The sequence below is a fragment of the Dermacentor silvarum genome, chromosome 5, assembly GCF_013339745.2.
Source record: "Dermacentor silvarum isolate Dsil-2018 chromosome 5, BIME_Dsil_1.4, whole genome shotgun sequence".
Classification (NCBI taxonomy): Eukaryota; Metazoa; Arthropoda; class Arachnida; order Ixodida; family Ixodidae; genus Dermacentor; species Dermacentor silvarum.
Window position 1 is genome coordinate 27,707,984 of NC_051158.1, and position 19,887 is coordinate 27,727,870.

General features: G+C 46.9%; 5 protein-coding genes across 7 annotated transcripts in view; 3 read left to right on the forward strand and 2 right to left on the reverse strand.

Annotated features, from left to right (window-relative positions):
* Positions 1–4,162, forward strand: part of LOC119453152 (uncharacterized) — an 86,099-nt gene extending 81,937 nt beyond the window's left edge. Inside the window, exons 12-13 of one of the 2 annotated variants that reach the window (XM_049667601.1) lie at positions 3,461–3,534; positions 3,977–4,156. In XM_049667601.1, the coding sequence (XP_049523558.1) occupies positions 3,461–3,534; positions 3,977–4,142 (240 nt within the window). In that variant the 3' untranslated portion in view covers positions 4,143–4,156. Of the gene's footprint in view, positions 1–3,460; positions 3,535–3,976 lie in introns of both variants that reach the window. The other variant, XM_049667602.1, reaches the window with a different exon arrangement.
* LOC119453156 (uncharacterized) overlaps positions 1–19,887 on the forward strand; it is a 53,375-nt gene that overhangs the window by 12,127 nt on the left and 21,361 nt on the right. The window lies entirely within an intron of this gene.
* The window catches only part of LOC119453160 (NAD-dependent protein deacetylase sirtuin-7-like), a 60,843-nt gene that overhangs the window by 9,983 nt on the left and 30,973 nt on the right, over positions 1–19,887 (reverse strand).
* LOC119453163 (lysophosphatidylserine lipase ABHD12) overlaps positions 1–19,887 on the forward strand; it is a 61,182-nt gene that overhangs the window by 320 nt on the left and 40,975 nt on the right. The gene's annotated exons all lie outside the window — the stretch shown is intronic.
* Positions 7,223–19,887, reverse strand: part of LOC119453155 (VPS35 endosomal protein-sorting factor-like) — a 29,520-nt gene continuing 16,855 nt past the window's right edge. The window contains exons 14-21 of the mRNA XM_037715163.2: positions 18,945–18,998; positions 17,866–18,342; positions 16,726–16,803; positions 16,108–16,222; positions 15,483–15,818; positions 11,508–11,626; positions 10,132–10,278; positions 7,223–7,679 (exon numbers count right to left, since the gene is read on the reverse strand). Coding sequence (XP_037571091.1) covers positions 7,578–7,679; positions 10,132–10,278; positions 11,508–11,626; positions 15,483–15,818; positions 16,108–16,222; positions 16,726–16,803; positions 17,866–18,342; positions 18,945–18,998 — 1,428 coding nt within the window. The 3' untranslated portion in view covers positions 7,223–7,577. The remainder of the gene's footprint in view (positions 7,680–10,131; positions 10,279–11,507; positions 11,627–15,482; positions 15,819–16,107; positions 16,223–16,725; positions 16,804–17,865; positions 18,343–18,944; positions 18,999–19,887) is intronic.

Consider the following 19,887-nt stretch of genomic DNA (forward strand, 5'->3'; position numbering starts at 1 on the left):
AATCATAACCCGAGCCGAGAGCAAACTTCCTCGTGAGATGGGAGAAACGATTGTTCTCGCATTTCGCGTTGCGTCACGCGTCGAGCTGTCACCCGACGCGTGGAGTCGCATCAAGGTCTGCTGGTGCTGTGGCGACAAAGGCTGCGCAAAAATAAATGCAGCAGCGGCGCTGTTTCGGGTGTACGCGTTTGCACGTACTATGTGAAACAATGGGCTCGCGTTATACTGCTAGCGCAGTCCGCGAAGTCATTCGTGTGCACAATTTGCGCCACTCCGCTCGTAATTGTGCACCCGTCGAGCTAATCGATTGGCGTGATTGCGACCAGCTGAACGGAAAAAAGAAACGATCGTGGCACTGGTGCGAAGTTTGCTTAGGTGCGCATCACGTCATCCCGAAAGGAATTAAAAAAAAAAAAAAAAAAATGTGACAGAGCGTAAACGCTTCGAATGCTATACCAGACACACGCGCAATTCGGTCTGTAAAAAATCTATGGTCTGTATATATTTTACACCTGTTGCGCATCTGTACTAAAAGCTCGCAAGAAAGCGTCAGCACTTTTTTTATTACCTCTCGATAAGACCAAATACGATTCAGAAGGACGGTACGTTGGGTATACGTTGGTAATCCATACTGAAAACTAACGTCACGGAATTTCCGGTATCTTTTTCTGTGTGTTCCGTATATCGTTTCGCGCTGTCAATAGTTTTTACGAAGTACGACGTGCACGTCGAAACTGCTTTGATAGAGGGTGAGTGATTCATAACCACGGGACAAGAAGCGCCCGGCATCCCGACAGCGAACTCATATGTGATTGTAATTAAAAGCATAGTTCATACATGCAGTGCTCTTTCCTGGTTTTCTTTTTTTAACATTATAACAACAAATGTGGCGATAGCAACTTGATGTTATCACTGTGTCCGCCCTCAGGAAGTGCACGGAGTCACTGAACTGTGCGTCATAAAATTGCATTTCCTAACAGATGTATGGGGTCAGCTGTGTCTATGAGATATAGTGCAGTTCGCAACAGTGCTCACACTTAGAAACAGTTGTGTGGAAGAATGCTTCTACCAGGAAGATTGATCATTTTGTGCTGTAAGAAGTGTACACAATGCAACTGCTATAGGAGTGCATAGAAATTCAACATGTATATGACCCTTGGCACTTATTTGTTTATTTATTTCACATACTTTCAAGGGCCGAAGGCGTTACAGAAAGGAGTGGAGTCAAAAAAAAAAAATAATGCAGTAAAAATACAAACAAAAATATTAGCAAATGGCATTCTGAACAGCGGTCTTGAAATTGGTAGGGTCAGTGATGAGTGCGACTGATGTGGAAAGGCGATTCCAGTACGTGCTTGTCCTAGGGATGAAGGAGTCACTGTACCGGCAGCAACTTCCGACCCTCTCTACGAGTGTCCATTCTGTGGTGGAAACCTGCCGAGCGGTGGCCGCCAGCGGCATGAACGCAGTCATGGACATCGCTTGCGTTCGGCCGAATGTGGGGAAACGCTGACGGCGTCAGCAGCAGCTATGCGAATTGCTCGTTTTCAAAGGCGCGCTGCACATTATACCCATCGCCTTGGTACGCACCCAGGATCTCTGCCAGGGGTGGTTGAATTGTTGTGTGTGTTGGGGGGGGGAACAAGCACTTTGCATAATATGCATTTTCCTTAAACAATCGTTAAAAAAACCATTAAATCAATCAGTGTCGAATCAAACAGCTGCCGTAGTCTCTGCTCTAATAGGGAGGAGACAGAGGGATTCTTTGGAAATGAGAGCAATTCGGAATGCACGGTAGCTGCATCTCGAAAGCCAGGCAAGTTGAGGCGACTATTCCCATTATTCATGGATTCTCTGATTTCATCCTTAGTCTTTCCCTGTGAATCAAATAAACGAAGAAACAATAGCTCGTTTCGAGTATTCTGCGATACCTCTGGACATTTGTGACCATTATAAATGAATCGAAAAAATTTAATGTCAGACAGTTTGCCTTAGTTTAATGTCAGTACTAATTTTAATTTCTTCACGGGAATTGTCAAAAAATGCACTTTTTGCCTAAGTTTGCGAGTGTGAAGACGATTGTGCGTCTCACATCTTAGTTGCTGCACAAGAAAAAAAAGGGTCAAACTACTGGCAGCGTCTTGAAAGACGAAAATTGCATCTTTTTTCCGCCTAGAGCTGCTTCAGTGGTATTCAATGCAAAGCATCGAGCATGCGGTTGGCCTCATTGAATTTGAGTGAATGAATAAATACACGACAATGATAGTTAATCAGAAATTTCGACCTCAAGCCACCTTCTGAATGTAATGACAATGTGAACAGAGCACTGATGGTACACGTTGGACTGGTGGGACTAGACACGCTGGGAGGAAGAGATTAACTCATGGGCTAGGGGGGGTGTTAGAACCCCCCCCCCCCCAATCGGTGCGCCACTGCATCGCCTCTCCTCCTCACACCCACCGCGGCCTCTCATTGGTTACCTCCTCTGCTAGTCAGGTGACCTGTCCTCCTTAGGCGCATTTCTCATCCTCTCCTGGTCACGTGACCTGCATGACACCGGCGGATAGATGAATGGCGAAGCCTCGACCTACAACAGCTCCGCTGTTAGAAAACATTCTCGTGCTCCTCTCCAGGCTTTTCTCTGTCCTTCCTTGGCACATTGTGATGCAGCAGAATGCGTGCTTGACGCTGCAACGTGAAGGTGCAGCTGCATGTTCAGTGGTGTGTTCGAAGGATCAGCTCGCCCATTGTGCTCCGCTGATCCTTCCGGGAAGGTTCTAGTCGCCATCAGGCAGAGGGCGATCAATGGTGTACATTGGGAGAGCCCTTTTCTTGTTAGTTATTGAGGAGAGGGCACATGTGGGCGAGGGCAGGGTAGCAAAGGTGAGCGAGAAACCACGGCAGCCCTTAAAATGCCTGTACTAACTTTGCCTGTTATGGCATTATTTAAACAAGTGTTTGCGACTGCGTGTTCTCTATAGACTGCTACACAGTTGCTGCTATATAACACAGGTGCTTTCGTGCGCTCAGAACACATTCAGTATAATTCATTCAGAGTGCTGTGGTTCCAGCTTGGAGCGCATGGAACGCACTCTCGCCTTTGAGCTCGGAGCACAGCCGAGATCCGGCAGAATTTTGCCCACATGGCTCCTCCAATTGCTCTGGTAGCAGCAGAATGTTTGGCTCAGGTGTGCTTTTTTTTGTTACCCGAGTCAGGTAATGTAACAATTTTGATTCAGTTTTCTTTTTTGCATTATGTCACTGGTCTTAGTAGCCCTCTGCCAATGTTATCATCAGACTGGCCGGTCTTGAGCAGCTGATAACAAAGAAATATATTTGAGCAGAAGGAATCTTTACATTATAATTGCTCTGTTGTTACGAACAGTCACTGCTGTGTGCCTGTCTTGTCACTTATGGTGAAGCCGCTCAGTAACCGCGTGTTGCAAATCTGATGTTGCAGATGATAGCCGCGGATGTGCTGGGGGCATTCCAGAAGGCCGAGACTTCATCCGACATCAGCAGTGTAGGAAAACGGTAAGTCTGCTTGGTGTAGCCAAAACACGGTTTCACACTTTGAGCATCGAACGGCACAATCTTGAAACAGAGGCAAGACACACACTTGGCCTTTGTCTGATGTTGCATTGTGCAATGCTAAAGCTGAACCAGCAGCATCTTTAGCATTGCGATAGCAATAGCTCCCAGCGGTTGCAAGCTGTCATTTCTTCCCTTTTTCATTGTTCTTTCAACTAAGAACCGCAGTTTATTTTCCCTCCGCCTTCCTTGGTTTCATTTATTGCTGGTTTGTTATGGTTGTTAGTAACAAAATATTGAGCCCCTCAGTTCCTTTCAGTCTTCTCGCTGATAACGGGCAGCATCATTTTGGAGCACGAATGTGCAAATTACTGGTATCACTACAGCAAAAAAAGGTTTGCCTGGATGCCGTGCTGAGCAATGATCTGCCACCCACTGTTCGCAGGTTCCGAGAGACCTTCTTGGAGCTTGGAGGTAGCGTCAACGGAAGCGAGGTCTTCCGGCGGTTCCTAGGTCGTGACCCCTCTTCAGACTCTCTTCTAGTGGCTTACGGCTTGCAAGAGGAGAGCAGCAGCAGCGTACGAAAGATCAATCATAGTGTAGAACAATAAATATGTATTCTAGAAAAACAGTTGTCATTCTGTGAGTCAATCAGAAAAAGGATACAGAAACTCCACTGGAGTTGTCTAAGTATCCCTATGGGTATTCTCTTTGACCAGTTTTATCAATTTTTTGGGGGGGAGGGGGGTTTAAATTGTGGTAAATGAGGTGGTTTATAAGGAGCAAACAATAAATAATGGAGTAAATAAGTCGTTTATTCCCATAGTCGGGACTCATTGGCAAATGCGACTGTTAGTGGTCTAGCCGCTATCAGTCTGCTCCAGTATGGAGCCTCTTGTGTCTTATGTCTGCTATGCCAGCCAGGATGCAATTTGTCGCACTAAGCTCCAACTTTATGCTTGCTCACACAACGTTGGCAATTTGAAATATTCAAAAACTATTGAAAAAATATTTGTATTTGCAAATATAGTGATCATCTGACTAAAAAAAATTGAATAAAACAATATTCGATTCTTTGTTCAAAAATTTCAAATATTCACACACCCATACTTATCATATGACCTTTTCATTGCACACATTCCTCAGTATCCAGCTTCAGATACCCATCGGGTTGGTGTCAGTGCTTCTGCCAGCCTCCAGACTTCATATGCAATCGTACTGGCCATTTACAACCACACGATAATAGCGAATGGACTTGGAACACCTTTATGGGTGCTAAAGAGATCCGGCACCATATTTTGTAATAGTCCATTCCATATTAATTGGCAGAGCCAATGCAGGCGACGTTCTTGGATCATGGTAGAATTAATGAAACACGAATTGCATCGACTCTGCACTTGACCTTGCAACGGTATTGCACCGACTCCCAAATTGACCTGCGTACCGTACAAAAGTGATGCCATTCCGGCACCATAAAACATTACTGTGCATCATTGATAATCGGTGCGAGTCAAACCAATATTGCACTCACTGCAGGATTTGCCCTTGCACCAACTCCATGCTGCGGTCAGCAATTACACGTCATTGCACTCGGGGGAGGGGGTAAGTGTCCGTGCCGCACTATGTCTTTGGCGCATGTGGACGGCACGGGAGAAACCAGTGGAAGAGAATAAAAAAATTAGATGCTTGCTTCCCCACTCAACATCTCGCAGCGTGACTTGTGTTGTTTCCATTCTTTGCACCCTTCGTCACTGATTTGCCAGTACAAGCTGCACTTGGAGGCAAGCACCATAGATCGATATAATGAGTACACTCATACTCATTTCAGAGGCATAAATGTGGGTGAGTGACAAGGGTGTGAATACATGCGAGAGTGAACGTGAGTGAGTCCAAGTTGTGGGAACGCTAGACTCTCATGTGTCCCTTGATGTTGGTTTCCCTGCATGGCTCTCGCATATCCTGTAATCCGGCTTTGCTGCTTCGCTAAGCGCTGGCGGCGGTCGGTGTTGTAGTTGCAGAATAGTACGACAGATGGCACGTATTGCGCTGCTAGCGCCACCTAACGGCGGGGTTACCTGCGTTGTCCTTTCTTTGTACCAAGAGCACGTTTCAGAACCCACAGAGTGGAGTGTACGGACGTGAATGAGTACCAATGAGCGTGAGTAGACGTAACGTGAGTGTCAGTGAATACCTGTTGGTGTGAGTAGATGCGAGCTTGAATGTGAGTGAGTGCCGGTGACTGAACGCGAGTATAAATTCCAGTGAGCGTCAGTACACAGTATTAATGTGAGTAAATACACTCGACTTTCATCGATTCGACCCTGATGGGGCCGACAAAATCTATCGAATTATCCAGCGGGTCGAATTAAGCAAGATGCAGAAAAAAACGTCGGAAGGCACCACCGATTCTAACACTCCCCCGAATCAAATGCGCGAGCGCTTTCTGTGCGTTCAAAGTAGGAAACATTAAAGCTCCTGAACAAAGTAAAAAACTACCGCGCCCACGACTTTTTAGCAAGAAAAATGGGCAAGAGCCCAACATGTGTTGCATAGTGGCGGCCAGTTTTCTAAAGTCAGCTTCGCTGCAAAACAGCCGTGTTATGCGGCAAAGCATACAAATGCCGAAATGACAGTGTCTGGCTTAAATGTGTGTTTTTTTTTTTTTTTTTTTTTAAAGCGGCGATTTAGAACTGGTTAAATACTGTAATCAGACATTGTGAGCTACCGTTGCTGCTTGAAAATCTTTCAAGGGGCAGGTCAAAAATAAGCATTTTCGATGGGAGATGACGGGTGTTAAATGCATTCACTGCCCCCTAAGCTCTGCCGAGACTGATGTTGCCAGTAATTAAATTTAAAATCTGGGGTTTTACATGCCAAAACCACGATATGATTATGAGGCACGTGGTAGTGGGTGACTCCGAATTGATTCTGGCTACCTGGGGTTCTTAAACGTGCGCCCAATTCATTGTACACAGGCGTTTTAGCATTTTTCACCCCCATTGAAATGCAGCCGCTAGTGGCTCGCGTTTCCCAAGCTTAGCAGCGCAACACCAAAGCCACTACGCCAGCTCGGTGGGTACACTGCCAGTAAAGGGTCTCTGTTGTGGTCACCATGGTGGTCAGGCACGTGCACGCTGACCGGCCAAAGGCCAATTTTAGCATCAAAATAAAGAAAGCTTGAGCCCACAGAAATGCATGGGCACCAAGCAGTAGCTTCAGTTTGACCGAATGAACCAAAAAATTGAAGTAGCCAGAGTCGAATTAATGGAAGTCAACTGCGCCAGTTCTTGTGAGTGAGAGTTTGAACACGAGCGAGTGAGTGGGTATCGGTGAGAGAGAGTCAAAATGAGTATGAACACGAGTGGGGTGCTGGCGAGTGTGACTGTGACTGAATGCAAAGACTGAAAAACGTTCCAAGTTGCTTTTACCAGCTGTAGCTGGCATTAGCCATGTTCCTAGATTAGTAGCTGCAGTGCTTAGACCCAACAACTGTAGCTGCAATGTTAGGCTACTTTTAACAAGCAGGTTGCTTCACTTATCACCTGAGAAATAGTGTCCTTATCTATGCACACTTGTCTGCATAGCACAGTTCTTATTTTTTTTTAAGTGGATGCAACTCACTAACCATTTTTTCTTATTGCACATGCCTTAGAGTTTTCACACTTTGCATGACACAAGAAATCAAACAGTCCTGCTGTACACATTTATTTTCCAAGCTCTTTAAGCTCCCGACCCAAGGCTAGTGGTGTGGCCCCAGCAGTCCAGTTCATCTTTCTACAGCAGAACCTAGTTCCGGTTCATACACTCGAAGTGCGGAACGTTGCCAATGCCCCGTTCGGATCGTACATTTTCTATCAGTATTAATTATTTTTGCGTTCCTGTATTCAAAACGTATTATAATGAGGGGTCTATGGTGCATGCGAAGCCTTTTTTTGCTCAAGTTGGGTGAGGAGAATGCAGCTGGCATAGCTTTGGCCTTGCCAGGCCCGTGGAGGGAGTACAACCAGGTCTGGCTCTAGGAGGAGGACACAGAGACGAGGTGGGCCTCAGACTGGCGAAGGAATCTGTAGCTTGGTGGCTAGCTCGGCATAAGGACCTTTGTTTCCGGCCCTGCTGGCTCGCTTCTTGACGAACTCCAGACAGCGCACCTGAAACAAGTGAAGGCGTTGATTGGGCGTTAAAAGGCAAACTTAAAGTGGGCTTTCTTTCATAGTTTGCATGTTGGGCAGTTTAGCCTGTTGCATCAACACTAACAGCTTTGCATTATATAGTTAGACGTCGATACAACGAACTTCAATATTACGAAATTCTCAATATAATGAAGTGCTTCCCTTTTTTATACCTTCTTGTCCATAGAACACCGTGTATTTATAACCTCGATATAACAAAGTGTGTTTATACACGATTTTAATATAACAAGATTTCACTGCCACCGCGAAGGAATACCGAGACAAAAAATGGCAAATTCCACGGACGCAGACGGTCAAATGGTTGAACTACAAGCGGCTGCTTGCGCATGCACCTCTCAAATCGCGCACTGCGGGATCAAGAGTGACCACCGAGCGGAGAGGCGTCATGCTCCATATAAAGTTCACGCGCATCCGGCCCTGCACACTATTTTTGCGTTGGGTGTGAGGGTGAGCCAAGAAGAATGGTGGCTTGATGAGCACCATCCATCCACACGAGCTAGGGGAAAGGGGGGAGAGAAGCAAGCTTGCGGTAACGCGATCAAGCACACGCAAGGGGGGGGAGGGGGGGAGTAAGTGGGGGGCAGGTTGGCACGAGTCTCCTATTGTAGCGTGGTCATGTCTGCGGATGCTGTCAGCACGGCTGAGCGCATATGCAGCCCGTGCGACGTTTTTGAGGTAATCTCCGGCGTGTGCACAGTGGGCATGCCAAAGTGGTGTTGCATCGTGTGCACTGCCTTCCCACGCGTTTAGTACTGGAGGTTACGTAATCTCGACTTTCGGAGATGCGATGAAACGAGAGGCAAACGAAGCTTTCGCTCCCTGCTGCCAGTGCTTTTCATGATAATGTCGTCCTACTGCGTGCGCAAGTTTTCGTCACGGGGGCAGAATGGACGCGAAAGTGTGGCTGGCTTCACTTCGTATTGCCGATGTGAAAATGTTGTCGACATGGCATGAAACCGTATGTTTTGTCTCCTACTCTCAAATTCAAGAAAACGAATTTGTTTCTCATTAAAATTTGCTTTTTCTGATCGCCCGATAATTCGGAAAATTCTGCAGTCCATTCCATGTAAGAAAAATCCATCAGCAACTGTACTTATGTGCATAAAAGGTTGAATATCAATATAACGAAGAAAATTGCCCATTTTACTGACATTCTGCGCATGCCTTTCTTTCGCGTTTCTTTAGGCGGCCTTACTAGCTACGCGCATGGAGAAATGTAACCTCCATACTCATGGGGATGCCACACGGTTGCATGTTGCACTTTCCAGACGCTGTCGTTTAAACGCGCTTGCGCTTTGGAATCGTTCAGGTGTCCATCTCGAATGAGACAGTTGTGGTGTCCACGGCAAGGAATGTTTAAAATAAACAAGAAAGATTGCGCTTTGGAAGTGACATAGAGCTTCCTTTTTTGTCAGTAGTTTTTGTATTTTGCTTGCGGCACTCATACTGTGCTTCGGTAGTGTGTGGCGGCAGAATCCATGGAAAAAAGCAACAGCGTGGGCCGAGACTCAACATCGACGTTTTCGTGAATAGCTCAAATGGTGACAACTTATGAACTGATGGGCAGTATGGTTAATTTGCGGGCTCTCACTATAACAACCTTTCAGAATAACGAATGATTTACCGCGGTCCCCTGAAGTTCGTTATATCGAACTGTACTCAGATTATTTCTTGCATTCTGCCTAATTACATAATTAGTCTTAATTAATCAGCTTTTCAAATATTATAATTAGATAAAAAGTGACATTGAGAAAATTGTAGAGCAACATGATAAACTCCCGACACAGCTTTCTGTTGCTCAATACATGCTACATGAGTGTTTTTTGGAGCTTGAAAGAAGCCAGCGAATACATGCAAAATTGCCCCGCGACTGGCCGCTCGAGGCACTTTGTGTGTATTCGCAGGTTTCTTTCAGGCTTGAAAAAACACTTTTATGTAGCACATAATGAGCAACAGAAAGCTGTGTCGGGAGGTTTTCATATTGCTCTGTATTTTCCTCATTAACAATTTTCATCTAATTATAATCTTTGAGAAGTTTATTATTTAAGACTAATTATCTAATTAGGCAGAATGCAAAAATAATCTGAATATCTCCAAGCGACAGCAAACAACATTACCATTACCTTGGTTCTGACCAGCTACGTGGCATTTTCATATTTTTAAATCTTGGTGCATGATAGTTGGACCAACCAACTCACCCAAATTGCAGTTTTATTATGACACTTGACCGGTTTCGCATTCCACTCCAATCACAATGCAGCTTGTGCGACCGGGAGTCGAACCCTTAACCTCAAGCTCGGTAGCAGAATTCCACAGCCACTTAGCCATCGCGGCAGAGATCGCGCTACGTTAGTGAAAACAGTGGTAAAATAGCGAATCCTTCGCCCCGCGACGGGAAGCTAGCACTGACCGAGGCGCGGTGATCCAGGGCAGCATTTCGGTGGGCCAGGCCCCACAGACTGACCGCCAGGGAGAAGAGAGGCCGTCGCTCCAAGTTCGCACCCATCACCAGCCTCTGCAGGAGCTCCAGGGCCAATCGTGCTTGCCGCTCCACATGCTGTAGCAGCGTGCAAGTTCAAACTGTTTCAAGCTGTACGTGCAACGAAGACAAGACGCAGCAACTACTACACCTATCACACGGTCGTATCACTTATTTATAACTTTAAGAGATACTTTCACTTTTACAAGAATTGGCATGTGGTGTGAAGCCACACTGGAGCAATGGGCATTCCAGGAATGTCTGATGGCTTAGCCCATCAGCATCCCCTGATGTCACTAAGATAGATCAATCGAGCAGGCGGCCCACAACTGACTCGTGCGATCTAGACTCGCACCTGTAGATTGCACCTGTACCGGTTAATGTTGTTATTTTGTTATAGTACTTACCTTTAGTGTTTTCATGCATGACATGGTTTCTGTGTATTACATGTCTGGTTATCGACATATGTTATAATCATGGCTATATAACTTCGTTTTATGTTCATCTCTGTTTGCTGCTACTATACCGAATTTTTGTACGAGTTCTGGTTTGCTTATGTGCAAATAGCGCGAACCTCAGGCCTGTAACTACCCTATTGCTGCAGGTTCAAACAGTGGTGTACATTCTTTCAAAACAAAAAAATAGAATTTTTAAATTAAATAAATTTGGATTTCAAATTTTGAATTCAACTCTTGTGACAAAGGGGCCAGGAGGCAATGATAATGAGATTAGGAGAAGATAAAACAGTGCTGCAGGAGCAGGGCTGACAAGACACACATGTACCAAACTGTACTGCTAGCTCTTTCAGATAAGCCGCTGGCAAATACAGCAATCCAGCTGGCCTCGACATCCTCCTGAAGGTTTCCTTGATCCTAAGCACAGTGGGGAAAGTGGCGAGGACTAACATCATCACGGCGTTGCCGGGACAGGTGCACCTACATTTTGAGCATGGTTACATTTATCCATTCAGTTCTCCTTTGAAACTGGCAAAGGATTCCTTTAATACAGTAGTCCAACTGGTTCACATGCAGTGTCTTCGAAAAGTTGTCAGGTGTTCTGATATCTACAGGCGAGGCTTGCCGTGCTTTCAACATGCGCAACGCCTCAATGTGACAGAGTCAGGCACATTGCAAACTGATCGCCACAATGGCTGCATACTGGGTACGGCAGCTCAGAGCGCTAATTGCTGCATTCCTTCTTCTTCAATGGAAACATCATGCGTGAGTTCTTAACCTAACAAGCAATGCTATTCACGAGACACCTCATAAATTATTGAAAATTGATCTAAGAAAATGTGCTGCACTCACCCCGGATTCCCCGAGCGCACGCAGGTGCGCGAGCAGCTGGTCCAGCACGCTGGTGCACAGCTGCTCCAACTGTGCCCGGAACTTTGGGTCACCACCGTACAGTGCATCGTTGGAGTCCACTGAGAGGTCAAGTGTAGGGTGTGTACAAGAAGCGCCAAATGTTAGAGAGTTTTAGCTTGTCTGCAATCTTCTCACTGTGTGCGTTTTACCGAAGAAGTGTATGGTAGGCACAACACTGGTAGTAACATCTTTTGATGCAGAATTTACCAGAGAACAGGAAAAGCTAATACTGCAATCACCTATCACGTTCTGCTTAAACGGTTGGTATAAATCGACAAAGCGACATAATCGTTAACGTGCAGGCCTTTTATGATTTTCCTTCGACAAGAACACTCGAGCAACACTAATATTTTTCAAACCCATCGTAGTTAGGCAAATCGTCACAAGGTGTCACTACCAGCTTGTCTACTAGGTATACATAATACCTGTTGGCTTTTAATTGTGCATTTTCGCTCCTGCACAGCCCATTCAGCTCGTCTGACAGCAGACAGTGACGACCATAATTTGAAGAAAACATGGCCTCCAAGACTGCGTCACACCGCACAGTAGTAACAATGGGATGCCAGAATTTCTGAGGCCGTGCAAAACTGATGCACATGCAAAGTTTTGCCACAGTTGACGGCAAAGCTGTTTCATTGGTGAGAAAATCTACATTTTTTTAGTTTGCCACCATAACGGATGATACCACTTGCAATTTGTCCTCGATATTACGGGCAAGCACTTCATCCAAGCATGATATCAAACAAACTTCCTGCGTTTCTAGCGCAAGAAACTCGGAATCACTGCAACAGATAACTGTTCCACATGCAAAACACAAACCTCAGTAGGCACCTGTCATATTCTGTGGGATTATGCGGCCGCCACTCAGCTAAAGCAAAAGCTCCTTGGGAGCCTTCCTTTGCGACTTCTAACGGACAGCTTCGATCAATGGTGTCACCCTAAGCGACTGCCAGACATGGCCAAGGTTGTCCTGGACACTACACTGGTCTTAATCGACCAGAGAACACACCAGGACATCATCTGAATGCATTGTCCTGATTCCTATGAACCAAACTCTCCCACCCCTTTGTCAATGAATGACTCCAGTCAAGAGTGGACGCCATATCCTTTAAGTATTCAATAACCTCCCAAGACCCCTTGTACAATATACAGTATAGACCACTTATAACGTAACCGCTTATAGTGCAGGACCGGATATAGTGCGGTCTTTACAGACTCCCGTTAATTTTCCCATAGCACTCCATGTATACACGTATCGCTTATAGTGCAGTTGTGGGAAACGAAATATCGGTTACAGTGCGGCTGCCTGGGAGTACGGAAGTCAGCGGAGATGGCGAACGCTCCCCTCAAACGGGCGCCCCAAGGAGTGCTCGAGGAAGAAAGAGAGACGAAGTGGAGGAGAAGGGCACGTGGTGCGAACGAACAGCCAGTGAGGCTGAAACCAGAATCTTGAGTGTGAGTCGTGAAATATAACGGCGCGCATAGCGAGCGAGGGCCACGAAACTGCCAACGCCGGCCAACGCTCGCTTCACGATAACGGCAGTAAACGAAACTTCAGGGAGTGGGCGGCGTCAGCACAGCACGGCGAAGGGCGCACGCGGAGACTGTGGAATGTGAGGGAGGAGGGCAGCAGGGAAGCGGATTTCGCCTCGGCAACTCCACCGCTTCGGTGGCTCCCCTCGCCCTCCTTCGTAGCTCCCTCACTTTCAACTGTCACCGTGCGCGCCCGCCACCATACAGGCGCCGCCGCTTCAGCCAGCCCAGCGCCAGCTCCCCGAAGTTTCGTTTTCTGCTGTTATCGGGAAGCGGGCGTTTGCAGGCGTGGGCAGTTTCGTTGGCCGGCCTGAGGACAGCGCCGCTGCTTCCCTCTGCGCCGTAGCCGCAGCGTGCAAGGTCAACACGTGACTAGAAAGTAGAGGAAGCATAAAGGAGAAAGAAGGGTTCACTGCCATTTTCTACGCGTGGCTATGGTAGCATGGCTGAGACGTCGGCACGTACACGCATGTTCTGGCGCAACACAGAATCGGCGACCTTGCCATTTGAGAGGGGGTGAAATTTCCGCCGCGTTTTTCTTTTTTTTTTTTTTGTTTTGTTTGCGCGCGACATTGAAGGGTCTCTCCTAAGCTTTTACTCTATGGCGGTGCCGGAGCAATGCCGGTTGGAGGCGCCGCCGCGTGATTTGGTTTGAATTAACAAGATTCGACTGTAAATTGAATGCAAACGTTCTAGCCGCATTTCTCGACTGTCGCATACGCGTGGCAGCTCGGTGCACATGTTTTGCATATGTGTGGGCCTTGAAAATAGTTGCTTTGGTTATAGTGCGGTACCGCTTATAGTGCGGATATTCGAGACTCCGGCGACTTAAGTTATAAGCGGTCTACGCTGTATTGCACATTGCTGTCAGTCTTTTTCCAAAATTAACTTGGAAACGATTCCTCAAATATTCATCCTGGATATGAAGTCCGGGGTGCGGGGAACTGTACAGAAGTGGTTTGCTCAAATTCTTTTATTTTATTTATTGATACTGCAATCTTTTACAAGACCTTAGCATTCTTGTCATCCGCTTTCAAGAAATTCGAGATTACTTTGATCTAGACCTCCGTGTTGTCACAGAGGTCGGAAATCAACCTTAAAGTGTGTTCACTTCCTCGAGAGTGCATGAAAATCCAGGATGCAGCAGCAACATGGCAATGCACTACACGTACTGGTTCCATCTTCATCCCTGTGTTTAGGCAATGAAATCCAGTTTTCATCATACCAAACAGGACGAAATAGTTGCAGCTCTTGGCATCCAGCCATGGTACAGTAGAATCTCGTTAATTCGAATTCCAAGGGAACTGGAAATTTGTTAGAATAAAACAGAGTTTGAACTAAAGAGAGCCCCCTTTAAACTTAGTATGTGATCAATTGTGCAGTACAGCGTACAAAACCAGCACTGTCACTGCGCTAACATTGAAAGACTTATCGTTCCTCTATCAGAGCACGACTGACATGTGCCGGAGAAAGCCAAAGTTCCATATAAAGTCCAACTGCGATAAGATCGCGCCTCGCATGCCATTTGCTGTTGATGTCAGGGAAAAAGTGCGAGAGTGAGATGAGAAGGGTGGTGGCTTGATGTGCACCATCCTTCCTTGTGCCCTATGTTGGAGATGACGTGTTTGAGCGTGCAATTAACGTGATCAAGCATATACTAAGGTCTCCTTGCTGCTAATTTTAAGCCAGACGGGAAAGGAGGGTGCGTGTCACTCTGCTTGCTCCAGTTCGGTCTCGGCTTCCCGCGTGTCTTTCCTCGTCATTTTTACGCCACACGACATTACGGCAGTAAGGGACACATCAAGCCTTAGCCTTTGGCTCGGGGTTGTCCGAAAAGCGGTCCATGGGAGTGAGAAAGTTTGCTAGAAATAACTGTCGTGCGCTTCTTGGAGTTCAAATTCGTGGGAGTGTTTCTCTATTCAAATACACAGGACTATGAGAGGACCAACAGAGCAGTTCAAATTATCTGTCAATTCGAATTAAAAGAGATTTCGAATTATCGTGATTTCACTATATTTAAATTTTAAGAAACGCCTTTCATGTTCATAATATACCAGTAGACAATAAAAACCAGCTTGAAAAAGGATTATGTCCCATAACTGCTTTCGAGTCTCTAGAGAATAAATACGTCTGTCTCTCTTTCTCAATGCGAAATGGCCCTGTCTGAGAGAAATCTGAATGCAAACAGGGTCTCAATTTAGATGGAAAAGTTATGTTTACATGGCACCTCTAATCATGCAGCATTTGACAGGTAGCTCGCTCACTTACGTAGCAGTGGCATCATGATGTAATAAATGTCAGCTCATTAAATATTTGATTCTTGTTCAGATTGAAAAAAAAAAAAAAACAATAGAACTTAACTATGCATGAACCAAGACACACCTTTATCCAAGTGGTAGAGATAGTGCTCCTGCCCCAGCGCCACGAGCAGGTTGAGCGCGTTGAGGAAGATGCGGGCCCGGCCGTCGCCCCCCGAGCTGGTCCACGTGGAGGCCGGCCGCTCGTGCAGCACCTGGAGCAGGCCCCGCAGCAGCCGCACCGGCTCGTGGTCCGGATGGTCCGGCACAACCAGCAGCGTCGACAGCAGGCTGCTCGCGTATGACACCAGGAATGGCTCGGTGCTCGTTCGCTGTGCTGCCGTACTGCCACCCCCTTCGGGCTCCACGAAGGGCGGCAGCTCTGGAAGGAGCTCAATGGCCGCTTGCAGGAAGGCATCGCCTACAAAGTCGTTCATGTCATCGTCAGACTGTCTCATATCCGCTGCAGGACGAAGGCATCACCCAGCGATCTTCAACATTACCTATACTTTATCTCGTGTCAAGGGCCAACTTCAACGAAATTTCACTTTGGCTTAAAAGTGGTCGTAAATGAGTAGCATACAGTACTGCGGCGATCTTGCCAAAGCTGCAGGGTTGATAATAGTGAAATTGACCCTTCTTGCCCTTCTTCCTCAGAGACAGTTTCCAAGTTTGCTCAGAAAAAAAAAAAAAAATTAAAAGGTGGTCACCTTGCGAGAGGCACTGGTTGAGATATGCCGTCTGTCCCGAGAGAAGGTAGAGCTCCAGGCGTGACTGCACGCTGCTCAGGGACGGGATCGTGATGAAGCAGTAGGCTGCACACGCCTGCAAGTGTGCACAGCAGAGAAGGCAAATGTGGAGGCAGTCAGCGAGGTTAAGCACTTCCACAAGCACGAGCACGGCTTACCGACTTGTTTTCCTGAATATATACCACTCGCAAGTGGCATTTACAGCAAGTGGCGTTTACCACATGCAACCAGCTTTTCTCTCCTAAGCGGCATATTCTGCTCGTGCTTGTTTGCCAGCTGTAGATATCAAGCCAGCGAGTAATGAACACATCACGTAAGTTCACAATACCTTCGGTCAAATATATTATTTACTTCATGTATCGAACTATTCTCATCACGCGAACTAGCTGATTAAAACCAGGCTTGACCATACTTTATTGTAACACACAAATATTCCCTAACTGTTTTTGTCCATTATTTCGTCTCGTCCCTGCCCCAATACACCACGCTGTATCGTTCAAATTGTTAGCAAGAGCAAACATGCCTCATGAGCCATGCCTGCAAAAAAAAACAAAGGAGGACAAAGAAAGAGTGTCATACCCGAACAAAGGCAGCTGTCTTGCGGGTGTGATGGCCCTTGACCACCTGACGAGTGCGCATAGCCAGCAGGTTCACATCCTGCATAATCCAAATCGATTCAATGCTGGCTTTTACGTGCCAAAGCCACAATCCAATAAAAAGGCATGACATAGTGGGAGTTCCAGAATGATTTTGACCACCTGGGGTTCTTTATCGTGCACCTAAATCTAAGTACACGAGTGTTTTTGGATTTCATCCCCCATGAAATGCGGCTGCCATGGCCTTGGATTGAACCCGTGACCCCGAGCTTAGCAGCATGACACCATAGCCTTAGTACTAAGCTAACGTGGTAGGTGCATAAAGTGAGTGGCGGGATGCGATAAAAGTGCTGTCACATGCATGCAAACCTTTCTATACAAGGTCAGAGGTCGACACATCTATACACGAAAGACACAAAATACTGCAGCCTCTTCTCCGTAGGGTACCATTCGGAAACAATCAGTAATCATGACCTTAGTCTAACGCCGTGACAAAGCACACCCGACACAAACGTGCATATGGTCATGCACCCGTACACTGGTCATTGTACAAATGGAGACAAAGCACTAGATGGGCATGCTGGGGCTTGTCTCTTGTGCATGGTTTCATCACAAGAGCCCCATCTACATTTTTTCATGTCGTAACACATGTGCTTGCACGCACTGTTTGCAAAAATGACTACGCCACCATTAGTTGGGCCAACTGCCTCGCAAGAAAGCTAACTCATGAAAAGGGTGTATTCTACAATGAAGGAGACATTGTCTAATCGGACTGTTTATGACGCAAAGTGGTGTACATTCCTGAATATTCACGAGCGCTGGCAATTACTCAGGAATGTATGATTATATGCATATAAACAGAGGACAGATTTGACTTGCAAATTAGATTCAACAACCATGCTCGCAACTATCACTGCAATTGGAGCGTCGTTTGCCTCCTGGGGCACAAGTTCGCCCAATGAAGAGTTAGATTGTTAACTCGCACACTTTATTCAGTATCTTGGGTTTTTCAGCACCACTACTATGTGACAATGTCGTCAGATTTTTGGTCAATGCCACACGCCATTTTCCAGAAGGCAGTGAGACTCAAGTTGAATTTCTCTAAGGTGAGAACAACAAGCACCTGCACCAGTTGCACGAGCACGGGGTCGAGCGCGCTGAACGCGGCACGGGCGTCCACGTAGAAGGCCAGCTGCTGCTCGAAGTCGCGCCCGAAGCCGACCCGCTGCAGGAAGCCGCACAGCAGCTGTCCGATGTGACGACGCTCGTCCTCCAGGGCGAGCGCGTTGAGAGAGGCGTGCAGGGCTTGCCCGACGTGCATCAGCGCGTGCAGCACCACGGGGTCGCGGGTGGGCTCCCGCTGCTGGGTGAGAAAGGCGGCCATGACGGCCTTGCAACCCCGGACCCGGGCGTCTCCTTCGCGAGGCAGCAGGTCCAGCAGGGGCAGGAAGTGCTCCATGGCGCAGAGCCGGCCGAAGTCGGTGACATGCTGCAGCAGCCGCTCAACGATCCGTGCCAGCTGCTGAGGGTGCTGCTCGTACGCTCGGTCGGGCACCAGGTGACGCACCAGGGCACCCAGCAGGATGTCCACCTCGCGCACCTGCGTGCACGGCGGGGTGTTGACTGTCAGAAGGAGCTCACAAGTATAGGGGCGATATTCTCAGTCATTCACTTTCGGTGATCCAGTCACTTTCGCGAGATAAGGACCAGACATCTCGCCTATATGTGTCAACACAACCCATGCTCGTCATGCTTGGTTATATCGAGGATTTCGTTATGTTGAAGTTCGTTATATCAAGGTTTAACTGCAACTGTTTCCCTCCGTCATACTTGTGACTGACCACAAAGAGTGCCCGAGAACACGTGCCCGAGAACACGAAGGACAAGCAAGGAGACCAAGACAGTTACAAGGCACCTTGTCACCACAAGGCACCCAGTCAGGCAGTCGTGAGATTTCATAACATTTAACTCTTCATTATATTGAGGTCAACATGAAGTTATGAAAAGTTGCATGCTGCGTTACATTGAGGATTTCATTATACTGGAGTGTGTTATATCGAGATTTAACTGTATTCCCATCTACTCTTTGATTTGATTGTGCTTAAAAGTGCCAAGAGTCACCCAAGCTTTTCTAAGCTGAGTGGTCAATGAGAGTGCCAAGTAACCAACTAAATAGAATTTCAAAAGAGTGTGTGCTCTCACCGTGAAGTGCTTGCAGGGGAACTCGATCCACACCTCGACGCAGCTCAGATAGTCCTGCAATGAAACACCACTGCTGTAAACACACAGCAGCAATAGAAGCACATATGGGTGCCCATTCAAGGAGCCAGGTCACCTCATTGCAGTTGCAATAAACACTCCTAAGTTACTGTCAGTTTCTCAATTACTGTGCCACGAATGACCTTCGTTTGTTGCCTTCCATGCCCACCAGGAGGCATAGTCTGGACTTAGCTCCCTCCGTTGGCCTGTACAGACAATTTATACGGGTGTGGCAAAACCTCCAAGATCACAGCACAGAATTTGCTACAATAAAAGCCTATGCGAACATTTGTGGTGCCACCTTTGCTGATGACTCAAGGAAACTAAATCACGCTTGGAAGGAGCTATTTTTAAATGTGATGCCCTATTGAAAAAAAAATAAAAATGTGTTGCATTATATAATGGAATGTAGGTAATCATTGTCCAGTCTCAAAGTACTCTGCGAGTAATGACAAGCTTGATTCCTGGACTCAAGGCAGGGTTTCAGGAACACATTTAACACTATGAAGCTTAGTACATACATTGGAGGGCACCACTTTGTCAATTTATATATCCTGTAGTGGGCATCTATTTTTTATGGCAGAACTTGTTTTCAGCACTAGTTTTACCCGACGTATTCTATGGCACGACGTCACCACCTGCATCTATTGGCATCACCGACTATACACAATTCGGCTTCAAACAAAGACGGACACCATCGTTTCTGCCACCTGTTCGCTCATCTCGTCGGAACACGTTTGTCAGCCCGCACCTTATTGACTGCACACGTCTTCTTACGCCATGACGCAGTCGGCGCTACGTTATACAACTGCCCTACAACGGCCCCGTCAAATTCCTAAGCCACACACAGAAGCACACAGAAACACTGCCACTGATGCCTTCCAAC